This window comes from Engystomops pustulosus, chromosome 3 (assembly GCF_040894005.1).
Source record: "Engystomops pustulosus chromosome 3, aEngPut4.maternal, whole genome shotgun sequence".
Lineage (NCBI taxonomy): Eukaryota > Metazoa > Chordata > Amphibia > Anura > Leptodactylidae > Engystomops > Engystomops pustulosus.
In genome coordinates this window covers 193496418-193518377 of record NC_092413.1, presented here as the reverse complement: position 1 = coordinate 193518377, position 21960 = coordinate 193496418, and the positions used below count along the sequence as shown (strand labels likewise).

The following is a 21960-nucleotide window of genomic DNA, read 5'->3' as shown; positions in this document are numbered from 1 at the left end:
ATTTTTACATTCTTAATTTTGATGGTAGATTTCCTTAGAGAATCCTGTAGAATTTTAATTTTACAGAATTAAAAATAAAACCTCCCCCCCCCCCCCCCTTTCATCTCCTGGATCACATCTGTGACCTTATTCCCTACAAAGCAGAAAACCCCACATGTTCACAGGTAGCCTGGCCGTCTGCCAATAAACAAGCAAAATCGAGAAGTAAAGTTGGTTATACTGGTTTGGGCTGCGGAAGTTTCTGTAAGTTCATATGGGGATTTTTTTCTGGACTTTTTGTCATTACTTTTTAAACGGAAGTACAGGAACGGTGGTAGAAATGTGCAAACCTGCTGTTCATGCAATGCAGAAGTCACAAAACAATAGATAAAGAGTATGCAGAAATGTCAATGCAACATAAACCTATGATGACGTTATCTGGTGCAACGCCCTTGTTCTAATATAGTGGTGGAAAGATTTCCAAAAATGTCTGAATTTCCCAAATTTGTTTGGCAGGCTAAAAAAAAAGTCCAGTGAAACCTAGATGCCCTACATTATCATAGAGAAATTTTTAGAGTAGGAGGCACACAGTGTCCTGACTGCAGGGGTTATGTTATAGAGCAGGAGGAGCTGAGCAGATTGTACATAGTGTCCTGTCTGCAGGGGTCATGTTATAGAGCAGGAGGAGCTGAGCAGATTGTACATAGTGTCATATCTGACCCAGTTGACAGTACCATAAGTGTTAAGTTGAGTGATTTGGTTTTCAGGAGGTCCAGGACAAAATCTCCCCAGCGCAGGTAGTCGGATGAGGTCACAAAGTACATTGGGTTGTGGGCAGCAGAGACTGGAAAGATGATCCAGAGGAACCCAAACCACATTCATTGTCAGGCTGAAGAGGGCGAGACTATAGCTGCAATAAAAAAAACAATTGCGTTTGGTCCATTGCATGATTCTATGAAATTTCATTCAAGTTTTCACTTGACGTTCTACTCCAATGGAAAGCACTTGGTTTTGTATCTTTTTATGATAATTCTTCATTTAGTCTGTCACCATAAGCCGGAGTACTTTTTTTTTTTTTTTTCCTCTTTTATTGCGCATGTGCAGAAGACCGATGGATTCGCCAGAACTTGGTTCACTCGGTGCATGTATGGGACCTCCTCATTGGGTTGTTCCGTAGATGCTCGGGGTAGTCCATCTGAGTAGAGGGAGCTTGACCACTTCATTTTGACTTTAGCCACCTAATTTACATCTAGAATGAAAGCTCTTCTTCAGATGTTGGCGGCATCACTTGAGAATTGTAAGAAGCCTTGGTAATGATGTTGGTTAAATTGAGCGGACCGGTTCAATTTTACGTAATCTCTGTAATTCAACAATTTAATCCTCCGGTTCTCTTTTTGTGTAAAATTACATTTTTCTTTAAACATTTTTATTTAATTTCTTTTATATCTAGAAAAACTTGACCGACTGCCGGTATACATTTTCATTCATGGCGGGAGTGATGGGCAACACGTGCACAATACAAGGTCATGTTTTTGGAACGTAATAGAAAATCTGTAGCACGTGGGGGTCTTTGTAAGACCATAATAGAGGCAATAAATAGACTGGAAAGAGTTCACTATGAGGCACTGTATAAAAAAACATCGTTCTTTACATTTGCGTTTCCATACTTAAAATTGCACTTTCTTTAGAAATGTGTGTTATTTGCATTGTGGTGGAGATCTTTACAGGGGAAAAGAAATGACATCCACTCAATATAACGTTCTATTGTAAGAGTCATGAAGTGTTCTAGTAATCTAAGAGGCAAGAACCGCACTGAATAGAATTGCTTATTATCCTGTGAAGGCGCCCAGGTACTTGGATTAAAATCACTGTAATTTGGGCTTTTTATACAGTATGTGTAATGGCCCAGCTGCCCTGGCATGGGGAAGGTGAAGTTTTTCGGACTATATAACAACAAAGGTTATACTTAAATGAGAATTATGTGACATTCTTTCACCGGACATTACTTTTTTAAAATTTTGAATTCAAGTTTGGAAGAAATCTTGGGGGAAAAAGTTGAGGGAAATCTTACCGGAAGTTTTGGAACTCTTTTGCATGATCAGCCGCTTGGTCCTTCGGCCGCTTGGTCCTTCACGCTCTTGTCTTATGAAATGAGGTTCACACAGTTTTATGATGTAAACAGTCTTGGGATCATTCAGTGGAACATTGAATGGAAATTTGGAAATAGATTAAGACTGGGTGTTTCTAGTGACATGTAGACATCCCTCTTACTAAAGAGAATAGTAAATGGCAATATATCGGTTCAGCGGCACCGGAATCAACATGGACATGGTATCATTTGAAGTCTACGGCACCACCAGGGGCAAAGGATTATTTAGTCGTCTTAGTCTTTCGGTGGACCAGAACATGCTGAGAGCATAATCTTCCAAGTGAAGGTAGTATTGCCAGGTCACCAAGTGCATACGACTGTGGACCCAGACCCTTGTTGTTACAATGAATGGGGTTTATATTCTAAGGCCAAATGTGGTCAGAACTTTGGAAACCATATCTCAATTCGGTAACGATTGCTTTAGGTCATTTGCATACTGCAATAAAGTCTTTGAATTCATGAGACCTAAATCTAGACTTCCCATCGTAACGGAACTCCCTTTTCCATCGTTTTGGTTTTGAGGAAGGCTGGATTTACAATTTTCAGTCCTCAATAAAACAAGAAGTGCTGTGCCATGGCATGGACTGATCCCTATGCTGGGGACTGAACTTGGTGCATTATATTGATTGTACTGTCATCTCTGTTGCGTATCGGGGAAAACACAATATTATGCAGAGAGTGCAGTCCACAGCATAGCGATCAGTCGGTGGCACGGCACTTGGCACAGCCTAACTTGTTCAAAGTTTTTCCGAATTGGGTTGGAAGAAGCTACAGTCGTGCCTCTGTCTCTGGAGGACAGACACATCTATTTATTATATAGACTACCCATTGATTCAGTGGGTGCCATGTTGTGCCTCATTTCCCCTGCGGAGGTGCTGCAGGGGAATTAAACATTTCATTACAGATCACATGAGGTTTTATGCCAGTACATCCCCAGCTTCTGCTCACTACTGCGCATGCACCAGGGTTCCCCCAATGTTATCTCTTACATCCATTTATAAAGAGCATAACCTAGCTGTGCCTAAAGGAACTGGGTCTAGATTGCTTTGTACAAGCATGAAAAGCTAGGTATGACCAGATCATGTGGGTCTGAAGCTACTACCGTGCAGATCATTCAAAGCATGAGCAGCATAAAGAGTTTGTATGTTCTCTCTGTGTTTGCGTGGGTTTTCTCTGGGTCCTCTGGTTTCCTCCCACACTCCAAAACATATTGGTAGGTTGATTAGATTGTGAGCCCCATTGGGGACAAAGACTAATTTGGCAAGCTCTGTGCAGCGCTGCATAATCTGTGTGCACTATATAAATAAAGGAATTATTTATTATTATGGTGCACAGAGATAAATATACGCCCAATGCACAGGAAAGGTGCAGCCTCTGTCCTGCGCAGTCGCATGCAGTGGTCATCTCTCGTCCAGCTGGTTAAGCTGTCACATCACTTTAGGGATCCAGTACCACTTTCTGTATGCCAAGACCACCTGACTCCCTCTTGTACAAAGTCCTAATTATATTTCATGTAATATGTAGAGGAAATGTAGTAACGAAGCAGCAATTAGCGCCGCACACCATCGCCCCCTTCCACTCTTGTTTACTGGATACGACCATATCCACAATTCCTATATTTAGTTGGTTTAAAAAAAAAAAAAAAAAAATTAACACTTAAGTGCTGGTAATTAGTCAAAATATTTTATTTTAATTAGCAGCAAATCGCGTAGTAACGACTTTAATCTTTTTGGTGCCAGAGCTGGGCTAGTCTGGATTTTCCTGTAAACACAGCTGTATGTGGTAGAAGGTAGCTGCAGGGGGGGTGTCAGGATGCTAATTACAGCCGCTAATTTTATCTCTGCTCATCAGTAACCCCTCATCCTCCAGCAGGGGAACACTGGGTGCATTTGCAATAGGGCACAGTTTTAAAAAAAAAAAAAAATTTATTATATGTAAAAATCTAGTTAATGGGGAGCTCATTATGTAGGCAAATGTATGCGTGCTTTGTTGTACTGCGCATAGTGGGCTGTGCCATGGACTGCGGCGGCTCCTGTGCCCCCCAATGCTTCGGGCAGGAATGTTAATGCTGGATTGATATACATTATATAGTTATTGCCCTTTATGCAAGAGGCCTGATCTATAGATTGTTATCTTACTGCTGAGATATTTCACCTTGACTTGTAAACGGCTTTATCAGTCTTTTTATGACTGAGTGTAATATTATATAATGATATAACCAGACCGCGCTCTACAGTCCCAGGTCATTCTTTAACCTGTTTGTTCTCTATTGATGGATATGCAGATGGAAAATTCTCGAATTCCCACTGAAATGTATTAACGGAAATATATACCGCTGAGCTGTTAACTCCTGTCAAGTTAATAAATGGGTTTCATGCATTATGATTACCTCTTAATACTGTATACAGTTTTGTAATGTACAGAGAGAAGAAAATGGTGACTTTTTAGTCTTGACGATTTAGGATTTAGTTTGCTGTCCATCAAATGCATTATAATTTGTCATAAATTGGGCTTAAAGGGAACCAGTCAGTAGTTTTGACAATAGGAAGTATGTGGCCTTTTGTGTGTTAGTAGCAGCAGGATGGTGAAAAATGAATCGGTATTGTAGCTGGACTTGAAGCACTCTGGTGCACTGCTGCGTGAGATATCTAAACATCACAACCCTTCCAGAGTTACTGCTGTAGTGTTCAAAGAGAAGCTGCTGTATCAGTGGGAGGGGCTGTGCATTTGTACAGTTACGAGATTTCACACTCCACTGCTCCAGAGTGTTCCTAATCCAGCTACAATCATGAAATATAACTGCATTTTTCACAGTCCTGCTGCTACCATCAGCACATACAGAGTTCTGGTTACACAGATCTACAGCTGTGCATGGTCAAAACTGCTGGCAGATTCCCTTTTAACTTATTCTTCAAACCTATTCTCCCAGAGATGCGCCAAATTCTTTGAGGTGTGTTCTTTTTATTAACATTTTACAAACCTCGAGCTTTGACAAAAAAAAAATAGTGTCAGAAAAAAACTTTCTGTCAAAAAATGGAAATTTTGTAATTTTTAGGGGAGGGCAAAGGGCCTGAAAATTGTATAAAAATAAAAACGGAATTTTGTGTAAATTATTGTGCAAACTCGGCGTAGCTGGTTTAGAGTTCATATATATCGGCAGAACTGATGCATAGGCGCGCAGCTTATTCTTTCGCACATACGTATAGGACGGGCATTTCATAATAAGTGTGATAAATCGTGACGAGCTGCGTAATGAGGAACACGGCGGATAAAATATAATTAATACTCTATAGATGGGTCTGCCAATAGCTGTGGTGGATGATGAGCCTATTACTTCTGGATAATGACTATGTTCCTTACAAAATTTACCTCAGATTAGTGAAGCAATCTGAGGCCTACGATGGCTCGCACTCCTCCTCTGTGCTGCAGGTATTGTGATGGGGGCTCAGCCATGTCTGTATGCGGCTCACGTGGGGAAGGTGCTTCCATATAATCTGATTACGGGGCCTAAGATCCTATGATGGATGAGGCGCTCATACTTGGAATTCCTGAGACTGCTAATTGATGGTCTGCATGCTGCGACACATTCAGACGGCTACCTCCGCTCATGGCCCGTGCCAGGAGTTATGGCAGAGAGTGCTTTCCCTTTTGTCTGTTTCTGTGAGGAGATGTCATGATATGTTTGTTTAGTCTTTTAAGATGCCCATTTGTCCGGAGACGGGAGTTTTAAATATTTAAGGCTACAACCACATTGTGAGCATTAGTGCAGACTCCATGTCTCGGATATAAATATTTCTCTGGTATATGAGCGGCTCGCCTCATGGAGGAGCCATGTTTACTTCGTATATACAGCGTATGCCTTATTACTAGTCAACCGTCCCGAATCTATCTAGAAGAATATTTTTAGTTTTCTATATAGTTGTAGAACATTTTTGCAGCCCTCTCAGGATATACAGTGTACTAGAATGTGTTTTTTTTTTTTTTTTTTTTTGTTTTTTTTTTTTTGTTTTTTTTATGTCCTAGATCTCGTATATTGTAGTTTTATTGTGCGCTCTAATTTCCTAATCGTATTGTAGATGTGAAGCTGATGGGCCCATTATAATATGGTATTTATCTTACTAGGCTCCTAAAATAGAAAAGAGATACCTGAAGGGGCCCCCAATGGATCCTGGGTGCTAGTCCACCTTCTGCAACTCTAGCACATACGCTAGGGTTGCATTTGTAAACATAACGCAAGCTGCACATGTGACCGCATCCTTAGGGTGATGCCACACATGGCTTTTTTGGTTCGTTTTTTAACATGTGTTTTCAGTCCGTTTTTAAAACGCATGCATTTTTAAACATTGCCATTTTTTGGGGCGTTAACCATGCATTTGGCTGCTTACAACCTGATTATCTATTAAGGTAATTGGGAAAAACGGTCAAAAACACCTGCGGTTGTTAACGGACTGAAAACGCATGCTTAAAAACGCCATGTGTGACATCACCCTTGGGCTGCGTTCACACATTGCGTTTCAGTTGGGTTTTGAGCAATTCAGAAGTCATAGGTAGGGACTGCGCCTGATCGAATATGCGTTTTACACTGGAACTCATAAGGTCACTAACAAGCACAAGGTGTTTATAAAATGTTTTACATGCTAAACTCATTCCCGGTCTAATATGCATTTCCACTGAAACGCGTGATCCTCCCTGTTGCATAGGAGTTGCGTTTTAAACCGCAACACGTAAGTAACTGGTCAGGATGAATTGTCCTTGTCCTTCACACTTGTTCTTTTTAAAGACTGAAGCATCAGGCAGCTACAAATGTCTCAATCCAAAAATAACTTTGTCCTATTGTATCAGAATCCACAGGTTTTTGTTTTTAAAAATTCTTCAGGATTTTTTTCTTACTTCCTAACCTGTTATTGTTTATTCATAGAAAAGTGGGAAGTGTAGTGTCTCATCTATTATATATGGAGGAACTAGGGTCTGATCCTCCAGCCTACTTTCTCATATATTAGCATGTGTGGTTACATACGTTTTTTCACTAATGTTAGTGCCAGCCAAGCAGTAATACTATGATATCAGCAAGGTGGAAGGCCCTGGCAGGGTAGTAGCTAAATATTCTCTATTATGTTGTCTACACAAATTTGGCATTTAGTTCCTGGGGAAATGTTTCTTACCCGTCTGTCGTAACTGGAAACTCCCCTCTATAAACCTGATGAAGAACGTTCTTTCACCCGATGATCGGGGGGATATCATGGGACATCTTTGCATGCACGCAATTACATATGCAAATACTATTCTGTGCAAAGTCCTGGCTTGTTTAGGTCTTTGCTCTCCTGCTGGATGTATTGGCCTGTCATTTCCTGCAAATCACATTATTCTGATTGGACATGAGCGTCCAATGTGTTTATCAACAGCTGCAGAGGAATCTTGGCTGCACTGTTGTATTATCTTTTGCATGTCTTATCCCGATTATCTGGCTCCTATGCTATGCAATATCTTGGAGTGAGAGGACTCTGTTTGTATCTCGCCAGCTTCCATCGTATCCTGAACCACTTTATTTGTATAGTTTATGTTCCATCTCCACCCTGTCATCAAATGCAAATCTGCACTGAGCCCCGTCCAGATCTGTGTATTGTCATGTCCCACACCCGGCTCGTCTCATCCCAGGCCATCCAGCCAACTGGCTCTGGCTTCCCATGTTTTTTGGACACAATTTCTTCCCAGAAATAATCTAATCTCACAGCTATGTTTGACATCTGGCTCTTGCTAAATCCATAATTAGGGCTACGGGTGTGAACGTCTCTCTGGGAATTTTCTTCCAAGTCTCGGAAAATACTTACATTTTCGATTTGACCTGTACGAATCGGTGATTTAGGGTATACGTTTTTTTTTTATTTTTGTGGAAGAATTGACTGCATGAACAGTTGGATTTATGTGCAAACAAACCAAAAGTTGAAGAGGACCTTTTACCCCCTCGCACTCATGAAGAGCTGCTACACAGAATTTTCTCTAGCCCCCACAGTTGAGATATCAGTCCCAGTATCTGACCATTGTAATCTTTACTGTTAGCTAGTTGGTGCTGGGAGGAGGCATGTGTTATCTCTGACAAGTAGAAGATTATTATAACACACCCCCTCCTCTGCTCCAGCTCCTCCTCTCTGGAGTAGAGTATTATAATGGTCAGATATCTAGGCTGATACCTCTGCAACGGTGGGGGCGAGAATGACATTTCAAAGTCCTTTCAAGTATGTACCTGAATGCACATCTACTGCCTGGTTCTTAATCTCCAGGTGTCGGAGAGTCAGCAAAACAAATAATATTCTACTTTTCAAGCTTGGATAGACACGATTCTTTCGACCAGCATAGTTTAGATGACGTAATGCGATGTGTGTTGTGTTCAGACTAGATATATTTATGTTTGAGATTAAGCTGGAGGAACGTGAGCTTCACTGTGTGCTGTTTATGGAAGACGGAGCTACTCCCTGCCCGATAGCTCATCGAAATTAAGAATTGCAGAGGGGATAAGTGGTGAGAATTTTGTAAGTTTTTTTTATATAATCGCCTAATTAAAACAATGTATGTGTGTGTGTACAGCTTCTTATCCTCTCCAATGACAAGTGTGTAAGGCTGTTTATACTCAAACATATTTTTGCCCAACAATCTTGAGGGAGAATGGTTTCACTGGAAAAGCTTTCACATTGCGACCTCTCATCCCGGTCGCTCTGGCTTCCCACTCTGTAGTCAAAACCGGCTGTTGTGTCAGTAGCTGGACTGCAAAAAGTCAGATATTACCTCTTTTATAGCACCATTACAGACAGTCACCATTCTGGTTCATAGGGTCTAAGTCAAGTACGTCCCATCCATGATATCCATATCACATTATTATTAAGGCTAAATATGAAGTTCTGTAGCCTACCCACCCAAATGTAACAGAATTAATGTGATTGTTTCATAGCTTAAAGGAAATCTACCATCAAATTTAACCATGACAAACCAGGGACACTTACATAGCTTTAGGCACCGTGACTGTGGTAATCTTCTTCTTGTATCTGTTATCCATGGCCTCATTCCTTCTAAAATCAACTTGTTAATGAACCTGTAAGGCTCTGGGGGGCGTTATCAGAGCCTCTCCGTGCTAAAGCTTCACAGGCTGTCATCCAATCATCACTGCTTCCTCAACCCCGCCCCCCCTTACCTGATGAAGGGAGTTGGAAGTGCTCCTACACACTTTAACAGCCTGTGAAGCTACAGCACAGGAGGGGTAAGGGTTCTATGAGTAAGTGTCCTTGGTTTCATCATGTCTGATCTTGATTTTATAGATTTTCTTTAACTGTGACCTTGTAGCACATGGAGACTTATGCAGGTGGTGGCCATACACATGGAATACACACAAACTAAGTTGATGGTTGTAAAACCTGGCAACGAGAGATCTTCTGGTTAATGATCATGTCCATATTTTGGTTGACCCTGGCCATACAATCAGTACACTTTTTTTTTTTTTTTTTTTTTACCTAAAACCAGAACAGTTTGAAATTTTTCACCCTCCTAATAAATGACCATCCATTACCCGTTCCACTGGTGAAGTGAACTTGAGAACTGGTAGTGGTTATGCTCATTGCTGGTAGATATGTTGGAGTAGATCTGACATGCCTCAACTTCCATGTCATACTCATGAAGATCTCTACTCCTCAACAACAATAGGTTCTTAAAATAACTGGTTAAGAGCTGGTGGTATTCCCAGATCCTCAACATCAGTTGTAAATTCTCACACTTGAGGGGTAATTACCTTAAGACGACTGACCTCTTACCCTCCATTTGTTATTTCTTACGATGGCTACACACGTAGTACGTTCCAATATTTTTTGCTTTTCCATCTGTTCTTACTTATAGTTAGAAGTGAATGAGGTTGCGAAGTCTAATAAGATAATTAGCACCTACTGTGATCACAACTTCTGAACTAGTCACTTGTTCCATTTTTTTTCATAGGCCGCATGGTACCGCTCACACGTGAATGAGAAACAAATTGTCAAAATGTTGTGATGGTCTGGATTAAAAAAAAAATAAATTATTTAGTTTTGGAGATTCATATGATTCGATCGACTTGTGTAGATGGTTGCAACGACATCAGTCAGGCCGCGGTCACATGTGTTTGAATTGTGTTAAGGCAATTCGAAAGCCTCTTCCGATTTTAAAGATGTGTTTAGACCTAATCGCTTGTGATCGGGAATGAGCATCACGTGTCTGGTATGGTTTACCGGCTCGTTTCCGATTTTAAGTCTAAACACAAATGTGCTCAGTAGAAGCTCCGCCCCTCTGGGCTTGAATTGTGCTTTGAATGCAGGGTGAGCACAACCTAAAATTGAATTCTGCTTTGAATGCAGGGTGAGCACAACCTAAAATGTTTAGTAATTGTACCAAAACTATATATTGATTCTTGCAAATGCTTCATCTCTGTCAGCGCAGTTTGGAGTTGTATCAGGTTGTTTGGAAGTTGAAAGAAGATTCTTTGGAGCCGTTACAAAAACAGAGGGGTAGATATTTTTTTTAAGTGTCCTGAGAGTAGAACTGTTCTATATGCCCATGGCAACCAATCAGAGCTCTGATTGGTTGACATGGAGAACTAGAACCGTTCTGTACTGACAATTCTGATAAATCTCCCCAGAGTTTTTATTTTATCCCTTACTCAGCACTATTTGGAGCCATTTATTAACCCCTTAAGGACGCAGCCATTTTACAGCTTAAGGCTCAGCCCGATTTTTTTGGATTCTGACCTGCGTCGCTTTATATGGTTATAACTTTTGAACACTGTTACTTATCAAAACGATTCTGAGATTGTTTTTTCCCCACATGTTGTACTTCATTTTAGTGGTAAATTTTGGCAGATAAGTTTTGCGTTTATTTACAAAAAAAAGAAAATATGATAAATTTTTTGAAAAATTTGCCATTTTCGAAATTCTAAATCATTGCGTTTTCAGGCAGATAGATTTACCACCTAAATAAGTTGCTGAATAACATTTCCCATTTGTCTACTTTACATTTTCATAATTTCTGAAATGTCTGGATAATTTATTTTGATGTCACGCGGCTTACAAATAGAATATCGCTTTTCCGGATTTTCAGAATTGACTATTTTGGGGATAAATACAGTTTTGAATGAAATTTTACATATTTAGCATCAAAACCCCCTATATAATCTACCCATTTTCAAATCTGCACCCCTCAAGCTATCAGAAACAGCTTTTACAAAGATTGTTAACCCCTTGAGATCTTCATAGTAATTGAATCAAAATGGAGGTGAAATTTAGAATGGTCATACTGTTCCCTTATACGTTCATTTAGCACTAAAATTTACACATTTCCAAAATATAAAAAGAGAAAACCCACCATACAATTTGTTCTGCAATTTCTCCTGAGTACAAAGACCCCCCACATGTGGCTGTGACTTGTTTTATGGGCGCACAGCAAGGCGCAGTTGGGAAGGAGGGCGCTGCAGCTGCCAGGATTTTAGTTTCCTCATTGGCCCCTTTTGAAGGCTATAAAATTTTCGCTTTTTCGTTATTGGGGCAATGTGACGGCATTTTTTTTTGCGGGATGAGATGCTTTTTCCATTGTTACCATTTTGGGGTTGGTATCACCTATTGTTGAAAATTTAGGAACTTTTTTTGAGGGCAGGAGTAGAAAAGCATCAATTCTGTACTGGATTTTTGACTTTTTTTTTTTTTTGGTGTTCACCGTATAGACTAATAGTCATGTTATCTTTATTCTATGGGTTGATACGATTACGGGGATACCAGACATGAATATATTTTCTTACGTTTTACTAAATTTGTCAAACAAAACCCTAATGTGGGGAAAAATCTATAATTTTTGTATTGCCGTCTTCCAAGTGGCATAACTTTGTTACGTTTTTGGCTACGGAGCTGGTTGATGGCTTGTTTTTTGCGGGACATGTTGTACTTTGCACCAGTATCATGTCGCAGTACATATGGTTTTTTGGTCGCATTTTATAGCATTTTTTGTGGGATTGAAAAGGTAAAAATCATAATTTTTGGAGGGTTTATAACAGTTTTTTTTTACGGCGTTTATCGTGGGGGTTCAATAATGATTTACTTTTATTCTACGGGTTGTTACGGACGCGGTGATACTATATATGTGGGGTTTGTGTTATGATTTAGACTTTTTTTTTGAGTTATATGTCTCTTTATATGTTTTGGGGGTTTGGGGCATTTTTAGTGATTTATGACTTTATTTTTTTATTGAATAACTTTTTTTTTTACTTTTTCACTTTTATACCATGGGATATGAACAAGCAATCATCTGATTGCTTGTTCATGATAATATTCTGCAATACTGATGTACTTGCATAGGCTGGCACTTTGCCAGTAAGATGACGTCACAGACGCCATCTTACTGGCAATTCTTGCAAGTAAGTCTGGGGTCCAGATCGGACCCCAGAGTTACTATAGCAACGATCGGCGCCCCCCGAAAACGGTTCGGGGGGGCCGATCGTGGGGGAAAGACCCCCCAGATACTTGTTAGATGCAGCGGTCGCGCTGACCGCGGCATCTAAAGGGTTAGGCACCCGCGATCGGAGACAACTCCGATCGCGGGTGTTACACTGGGGTGCCGGCTATTAGTTACAGCCGGCACCCCGTGTTTCCCGATGCCGGTTCGGCTCTGATCCAGAGCCGAGCCGGCATAAGCGCCGTGGCGGATATATCCGCCACTGAGCGCTAAGTCACTGCGCTCCGTGGCGGATATATCCGCCGCGGAGCGTGAAGGGGTTAATAGTAATATTTATGTTATTGAATACATTAGTATAGCATCCGTGGGATGTCTTTCACTCTTTTTGTCTCTTCTTGCTACTCGGATATGGTGAAGAAACGAAATTGAACATTGGTTAACCCTGTTTATTCACACAATACATGCTAGTGGTTCCAATACCAGCATAATAACCTGCTACCAGCCTGTTTTTGGAAACCCCCTCTGTTTTTGGAGAAGTTCTATCTTCCTCCTGACCTGATGGACCTGGACCAGCTTAGACAACTTACAGTAGATAGTCCAATCTACTGGTTGGACACAGCAGGAGCAGAAGTTGGGTGAAGGTTTTCTCTAATCAGTGATCCAGATATCCTGTTGGGTTAAGGTAGTTTTTGACCCAACTTCTGCTTTTGTTGTTCACACAATCGCTTTTTGTTTAAGTGAACAAAACCTTATTAAAGTATTATATCATCAGCCAGTAGAGGGATCTGTATTTCAGTGTGAGGTTGGTGAGATCTCGCTGACAGATTGTTGCTGTTGTTTCTATGCCATGAGGCTTGGGCCTAGTTACACCCTACTGGTTATAATTTGTTCTTTTAAAAAAACACACAAAGGACATGGGGTAGTTGTCTCTACTCCTCTTCCAGCTGAGCAGATTGGTTCGGCTGGTTTCAAATACAAATGTCTCTGCCAAGTTCAGAATCTCTGCAGGAGTCCCTGTCATTACCATGACCTTGCATCTCTCCCGGGTCACCTTGCAGCTGTTGTCTGCCATGTGTAGAACAATTTGCGGTTTTCTTTTTTATCATGGTGGTGGACGACAGGTGTTCTCTAGGAGTAGTTCCAACTGGCACCGAAATCCTGGGAAAATGTAGGCACCACTTAATTGGCCGTACCCCTGGCAGAGCTTGAGAAAACTGCACATATCAGGCTGGACGAGCCAAGATTTCTTAGTGGCCAGAAGGTGTTGAGTTCCCCAACGAAAGATCTTGTTACCGCATAAAAACATTTTTTGTAGTAGTAAAACTTCTATGTTCTTAAACTTTTATTTTTTGGGCTTCCTCAACAAAAATCTGTAACAGTCCAGTGCATGTGAATGAAGAAATCTATGTGTAGTTTAGGTTCTAGCAGACTTCACACTCTTTGATTTTGACTTGCCCTACAGACGGATATGCACCCATTCTCGAATGGCTGTTACTCCCATTAAGGAGGGGAGGAAATTCCTGTTGCATTTGATAGGTCAAATAAAGTAACCTAGAAGTAATAAAGAAGGGGGGGGAAAGGATACTGTGAGATCCCAATAGGAGTGGTTTGTTTTTTGAGAACAAGGGGTCCAACTTGAAATCAAAGTCAAGCATTCAAGACTCTTTGTTGAGCATTAGGTGGTCTGCAGATCCCACTGAAATGTTGGGTTCGGCCAATAGTTGTCTTGAGTGGTCACCATAAGATGTTTTTCCTCCGGGTTATTGTATAGATGTGGGAAGAATGGACAATCTTGATAGTTTGTGAAATCTGTGGCCACAGCTGTTTTTCAGTTACCTCCGTTCCCAAAAGAGAAGCGACTACGTTGACATAAGAGTCTCTTTTGATGCTGTACTATAGGGGCATGCAGGCTTCTGCCGAAATATTACCCTTAAAATATGATTCAGGATTACTCTGTTACAGACAGCAGATGAGATGCAGCTCTGTCGGCCTCCTAAACCAGGCCACCGAAGCCTCTGGCATCAATAATGAATGCCTGCTAAGCTGATCTCCATGAGCTGATGAGTGGTGACTGGATGAAACTGAACACAGACCAAGTACATACTTGTGGTCGGAGGACGAAGGCTGATAACAAGACCGAATCCTGGAACTAGTGAACGGAGCGGCTTTATAACTTTCCAAACCTCATATCCGTTACACGGCTTCGTGGTTATGGTGGTTGGTTGATTTACTATTGGTCGTGTAGAGCTTCCTTCAAGATGTAATGGTATATATTGCTTGGTGGAAACATCCTAAAGGATTAAGGAGTGTTTCTCTTCCTTTCTGGAAGGCCAGGCATATCCATATATTATGATGATCTCAAATTTATGGACTCAACCTTCTAGTCAATGGGATCTCATGAATGCTATTGATTTTTTTTTTCGTTTCTTTTTGAACAAGTGACAAATCTGGTCTTATTGGGGCACTTTGATAATATTCAAAATATCCTACAAATTTATAATTTGGTTTCCAATATCCTTAATTGTCACTATATGTTCCCCTTTGAGGAACCTTCAACTTCTCTACTAATGGAGCAATGGCTGATGATGGAAATCTCCATTTTTATGAGGAGATTCCCCACTGTGAGCCATTTGGAATAAGCGTCTCACTGTCAGCACTGTATATTTTATGAGGTCAGTAGGTCCCAATATGTATATACCACGGCATCAATTCCACTTTGCTATGGCTGAGCGGAGAGAAGTGACTTGATTGACAAATGAAATTGACAGACCCCCAAGAGAAGTGACATTTTTGTCGTGAAGTCCTTGCAGTTGACTGCCGCCTTGGCTGTTAGCATATGCTGTCATTGATATATAGAAGCCATTCAGCTGTTGAATAGCTCAGTATAGCTAATCCTGACCAATTATACGGATCGCTATGCTGTGGACAGGCCCGTTTGATGCCATAGATACCATAGGTGGAACTAAATGCATCAGCTCACTTGGGGGGGTGTATACCTAGAAACCTGATGATGTAAAAGGTCAACTTTTGACCTATTCTGGGAATCTAATTTCCACGGCTCCAGAGAAGCGTCAGGCATGGGGAGTTGTGGAAGGGCTGAATAGTAACATGCCATGTGTATGTATTGTTCTGCTACTGATTATATTACCAAAGAGGCATTGCAGTATAATAGAAGTCTTGTATGAGACATTCGTCAAAGAAATGACCTATGAAACGTGCCCCAAATTTATTATCCAATTGTGCCTGTGGCCGATTGGCATTATCTGTAGCACAACAGTCCAATACGTAATCCAGATAGATATGACCGAGAGAAAAGCGGCTTCTGTGCTGAACACTGGCAAACACAGTTTTTTCTGGAAAATACATTAATTAAATGCCTATCCAGCGGATCCCCATTGACTAACAGCGGTCTGTCAGGTACCTATCTAAACTTACTGAACAAAAAGTTCTGTGATGCAAATGTGAACCTGCCTGAAGGATTCACACGTTCGGCTGGAGAGGAGGAGAGATGATTGCTGCTCACCCCTTCCCTCTCAATAGGGACGCCTGGCACCTGGCCATATTTACGGGAAAAGATGGGGCATACTCTGTCTTTTTCCCGCTGATGGTACGGAGTTGCGCTGTGCTTACCCTTCTGTGGCCGGAAGCCATAGGCATCTATGGGGACGTATATCTGGCCGTAAATTGTGAGGCCGGATATACGTTCCCACAAGGCTTGTTTGCAAGGAGCCGGTTGTCCACAAGCAAGTTAAGTTTGAGACGCTTGTACTGCGCACTTGCAGAAATTACTAGATTGAACCTTCTTATCATGGGACAGAACGGCCCTGCTGGGTTCAGTCCAGTGATTCGAGACTCTGTTTGCAGAAATTCCACAAGTACATAGAGTTTCTTGGGCCGAGCTCGCTCATGGCCAATCGGCCATAAAACTGTATTCTAGATGGAAAAGTTGGGGAGTGTCCAACCCGTCGGCTCCTGCTTCAAAAGACCGTGACGTTGTGAGGTTGGGTCCATGCATGTGTCTCAAGTAAACGAGATGTTGAGTCTGGTAGAAAGTGAAGAAGACGCAGCCACGGTCTCTTTGCGATGCTGATTCTGAAATAAACAGTCCACATAAGCCTTATACAATGTTGGGGGTGGGCGGAGGTTGGGTTGGTACTGGTCCATATTGGGAACCCTCTAGGAGAAAATAGTCTCTGTTATGGACAAACCCTATAGGTAACCCTCCACAGGATTGTTAATAAACCACTGGGGTCTCTGAACACTGGGAGCCCCTTTGATCACAAGAACGGGGGTCCCTGTGTCCTCTTTATCCCCACTCTCCCATTCACATTTCTCTGTACTCCATATCCACTAGTCCTATACATTACAAGTAGTCGTGGTCACTCGCACTCTATTACTTATTCATACATTTTAGTTGAGTTTTGCTTTTGCTGCATATTTGCCAAGGGAACATAAACCCCCAGGGGGTCCTAGTAGTTATCACAGGTTTTCTCTTCTTCACATTAAAAAAACCACAATTTAAGCTGAAAATATGGATTGTATAGTACAAAATCATCATTTTCTCATGTGGCTTGTGGTATGGATTTGCACACCTATAGCGTACTGTATGTATCAGCCTGTATCGGTAATACTGAAAGCGCTTGTTAATTTCCTCCATGTCTCCTCTGTAAACCTCCCCTCCTCCTCCTCTTATACTTCCTCTGCTGGATGCTGATAAATGAGCTGTTTCAGCCGCCCGGGCTCCGCACACCTTCATGCATTCATCACACTGAGTGGATGCACAATAAACCACACTCCACTACTTAAGATTGTTGTATAACTGTGTTAGTTCTGCAAAATCCAGTGTAAAATGCGCCTCCTCACCTTTCCACTTCAAAGGCAGAGGGAGTATCATGGCTCATTTAATCACAGCTACACACCAGCCATACAAACTGGGAGACAAACCAAGATTTAATTGTAGTGCCAGCTAGGGAGACAATGGCTCGGAGCAGCATATGGAGGGTGTCGTGTGTTCACACAAAGCATCCTGGGAGTTTTTACAAGTTTACCGCTTACAACAAATGGCGGCGAGCAAATTAATTTGGGTGAAATCCTCATTAGCAAGATGTAGTCTGTTTCTGCTTTTACCCGTTGTTGTCCTCCATAGTTTCACGTCGGAATATCTTACAATTACTACATAAGTATTACAAGGTTTAGTCTAGCTTGACCCGCTGTAAATTAATATTCTGAATTCTCTTTTTCAGGAAATTTTATTACATTACCTTGTTGAGAGATCCCGTCTCGAGGTACCTTAGCGAGTGGAGACATGTTCAACGTGGAGCAACCTGGAAGACTTCGCTTCACATGTGTGATGGAAGGACACCAACACCCGAAGAACTACCCTCCTGCTATGAAGGCACAGACTGGTCAGGGTGTACTTTGCAGGAGTTTATGGATTGTCCTTATAATTTGGCTAACAATCGCCAGGTGAGAATGTTGGCCGACCTCAGCCTTGTAGGATGCTATAATATGTCCTTCATTACTGAGAAGAAGCGAGCTCAACTTCTTCTGGAAAGCGCCAAAAAGAACTTAAAGGACATGGCCTTCTTTGGCCTCACGGAGTTCCAGCGAAAGACTCAATATCTCTTTGAGAGGACTTTTAATCTGAAGTTCATCAGACCTTTCATGCAATACAACAACACTCGGGCAGGTGGAGTTGACCTGGACAATGGCACTATCCAAAGGATCGAGGAGCTGAACGATCTAGACATGCAGCTGTACGACTATGCAAAGGACCTCTTCCAGCAGCGATATCAATTCAAGAGGCAGGTAGAGCGCATGGAGCAACGAAAGAAGAATCGGGAAGAAAGACTTCTCCAACGCTCCAACGAGGCTTTCGCCAAGGAAGAGGCAGAGGACCAAGTCCGCTGGCCTACAGAAGACTACATGAGCCATATAATTGAGAAGTGGTAGCTGGGCATGGACTTTTATACTACTGGAGAAACTGGTTTCACATTTGTTAATCTGTCTTGTACGAAATCCTGAACATTATAAAAATGAAATCACTTTTTATTTAATGTTTTTGTAGCACACGGCTCGGAGCTTCGGTAACGCTTCCTCCTCGTGTAGGAGAGCGCCTCTTATTTTAATGTAGTGAGAATGTGACCGCACTGTGTCAACAATGCTATACGTTTTATTCACACTAGGGAGACATTAAAGCATTGTTAACTGTGTGTTTTTTCAATTTTTTTTTTTTTTTCTATGTAGCTTCTCAGATTCTCGAAGGTCAACTAATGAACTAATAACAGTGGTATGTTTAATAGACCAAAACACATTCTTTCCTTTTTTTTATAACCCTTAAAGAAACCCACATGTTGGCCAAAGACAGCAATTAGCAGCGAGGGGAAATTTCCTTTTGTATGTGACTTTTTGTAAAAGTTTCTGAAGACAGATGTCCACGTAAAGTGTTCTACAATATGGGCTGTAGGGTTGTAAAATACTAGTACGGCATGGTATCAATTTCATTAGTATTTCTACATTGTCTGTGTCCATTTATACCTTAGATTGAATCTATGCAATAGCTGGTTGAATCCATTCATTCCCTCCTAAATAAAAGGGATTTTTAGAGAATTTACTAGAGGATGTATCCCTTGATAGCAGATTGGTTGGGGGTCTGACACTTTAGACCCTTATTGACCAGTGGTGCAACAGTTTCAGATCTATTCAAGTGAAGGTAGAGAAGTATAGTAACTAGGTATGGCCACAACTGGTGTGAAGGTGGTCAGCGTTTCCTACAATGGGTTGCCAGGAGTCGGACACCCACCAATCTGCTATTGATGTTATCTATAGTAAATTCTTGGAAAACCCAAGGAATGTGTTCCTGCCACCCCACAGTAGACCAACACACACTAGATCTTTAGCCAGGCATGTATGTGTTTCTCAAAAAGGAAGGGAATGAACAGCTACAAAACATCGCTGACCTGAATAAAAAGTCTGCACATTCTCTACCCCAACATCTGGTGGAGGATTCGGGCACCTCTATACACTTTGGATGGATGATGAATTTAGCCAGTTACAAATCAAATTTTTTGGAAATCCCCCGCCCCAATAAATGAAGTCTCTCCTTTTAACATAGGAAAGGGCATGTTCACATCATGTATTTTGATTGGATTATGATTGAGGTCCTCTGGCTCAAAACATTTACTACACACAGCCCCTTCTATCCATACCAGAAAGCCAAGCCTGAGGGAATCTTTGTTAAAAGGGACTATGTGGTCATCTACAACCTGTGTTAAATCCTGAGCGTTTTTACCAGAATAGATTAAAATCTGCATGAATTTGGTTCCAGGGAGTCTAAAACTTTGATTCCTTGGGATTATCAAAAGCTAAGAAGACGTTCGGCCTGGGGTTAATCTTGCTAATGTATATGGTTCACACCTCACGTCGATCTCCTCGATCATAGCTTATGTGTAGGGTTCTCCCAGTTGTATGATCACTTCTACTGACTACCACGTGAAGAAATGCCGAAAAAGAAGCCATGTGACCCAAGTCGGAAGCACTGCCATATATGTAAATTTTTTTGTTAATTTAATGTTTCTGGTGGCCAACAGGTCGGCCAAATGTGTATTAAACATATCACTGTTCCTAGTTTGTGAAGACTCCAATAAGCTGATAGCGGTCAGTGACTAGTCCTATATAAGGACACAGCCCCACTTAGTGGTGATGGTCGGAACTGCAAGTAAAAGCACTTAATGTTCTTGGGATTGTAATTGTGTGCGTAGCGTTCTCAGCGGTGAGCGTCTAGAATCTCACGATAAGATGGACTCGTGCTAACTTATAAGGGTTTGTTTTTTTTGTAATGAGATCGATGGCATTAGCTTCTCTTCTACTCCTAAGCAATGTGAGAGGTTGCTCATTGTAATAAATTATAATTTATATTGATGAGCATGTCTGAATATACAAGTCTATTTAATTTTCCATGAGATCCAGATGCCTTTTAGATGTTCTGTTTTTAAGAAGGTCATCATATGGGGCAAATTCGGATACGGCAGGTTATTTTTTTGCAAAATTTTTTTGCTAAAGTCCCATTATTAAAGTGGATTTTGCTCTTGCAATCAGATTCAACTAATCTGCGGTGTGTGAATTTGTCCCAAACCTTCCACTTTTCATACTGTATCTCCCTGTCACGGTTTCTAATGTTGCATTCAGGCCATTTCTACGCCATTTATATCACTGTGAATCACACTTGTCATGTTCCTTTAATAAAGATTTATGCATAATTCTGTTGATGTGCAAAGATCTCAGGGTTGTCTTGTATGTGACAGACTCGCGTTTCGAAAGCTTTGTGTTATGTTTATATGGAGTTTTATCTCTCTCCCGACTGAGGCTCAAAAGACCGAAACGGAGCGGATCACATATGGCAAAGACTAAGGTCCTATTCAAGCCTGAAGTGAGCTATTGTCTTGCAGGCTAGTCACATAAATAAATGTTTTGTTTTTTGTGTGTGTCCAGAGAGGTAATAAATCCTTCCTCAACAACAGTCACTTAATGGAGGAATAATGGAAATGGCATTGTAGGAAAAACATGGTGGGGGAGGAAGCGGTGGCAAGCAAAATGCCATTCACACAGCTATTGTGGAGATGTACATGTCCCCAAAGGTGGCTATGACGCCCGGCCACAGTATCACACGCACACACTTACTTTATGGCCAGGCGAGCATACCGCTGTGTGAAAGCAGCCTTAAAAGGGTTATTCACACGAATACAAGACTCTGAAATATAGTCAGGATAACAAAATAACACATTCTCTAATTCACTGTTATTAACAAAAATACAGCATTTCACAGATATAATTCCAACCTGTCTCTATCAGTCCAGATCTACACAATTTTACTTGCCCCAAAATCCGACCGTAAATTTTCTGGCTCGGTGTCGGGCAGGGCAGATTCTTCTCATGAATAGCTTCTGCTGTCTGCTCGCTGCAGTCTCTCTCTGCATCCCACCATCCTACATTCCAAGACCAGCAAGGACACCGACATTTCCTGAGGGCATGTAGCAGTGTGAGGACATAACCTTTTGACCCATGGTAAAAGTGCAGGGAAGAAAAACACTTACTGCTGAGCTCCCCCATACACTCCTGAAAGGAACCCGTCACCACTATTTTCACAAATACAGGTAGTGACAGGTTCCTATAGAGCTCTAGTAACTATCTGACACCCTTCTTGTAGCTAAAAGTAGTTTCCCTCAGATCCCCATAAAATCAGAGTTCTAATCTTGCCTGTTATCTATGCAGCTTTGGAGCGAGTCCAGGGGGTGTGGCCTAATGTAATGTGACTATGGTGACATCATCAAAGGTCCTTAAGCTACTTAATATTAGCAAACTAAACCCCATGTACACATCTC

At 41.4% G+C, this 21960-nt stretch overlaps 1 protein-coding gene across 1 annotated transcript in view; it reads left to right on the top strand.

Annotated features, from left to right (window-relative positions):
* The window catches only part of HS6ST1 (heparan sulfate 6-O-sulfotransferase 1), an 81109-nt gene extending 60107 nt beyond the window's left edge, over positions 1-21002 (top strand). Inside the window, exon 2 of the mRNA XM_072143484.1 lies at positions 17824-21002. Coding sequence (XP_071999585.1) covers positions 17824-18532 — 709 coding nt within the window. The 3' untranslated portion in view covers positions 18533-21002. The remainder of the gene's footprint in view (positions 1-17823) is intronic.
* Positions 21003-21960: the final 958 nt, after the last annotated feature.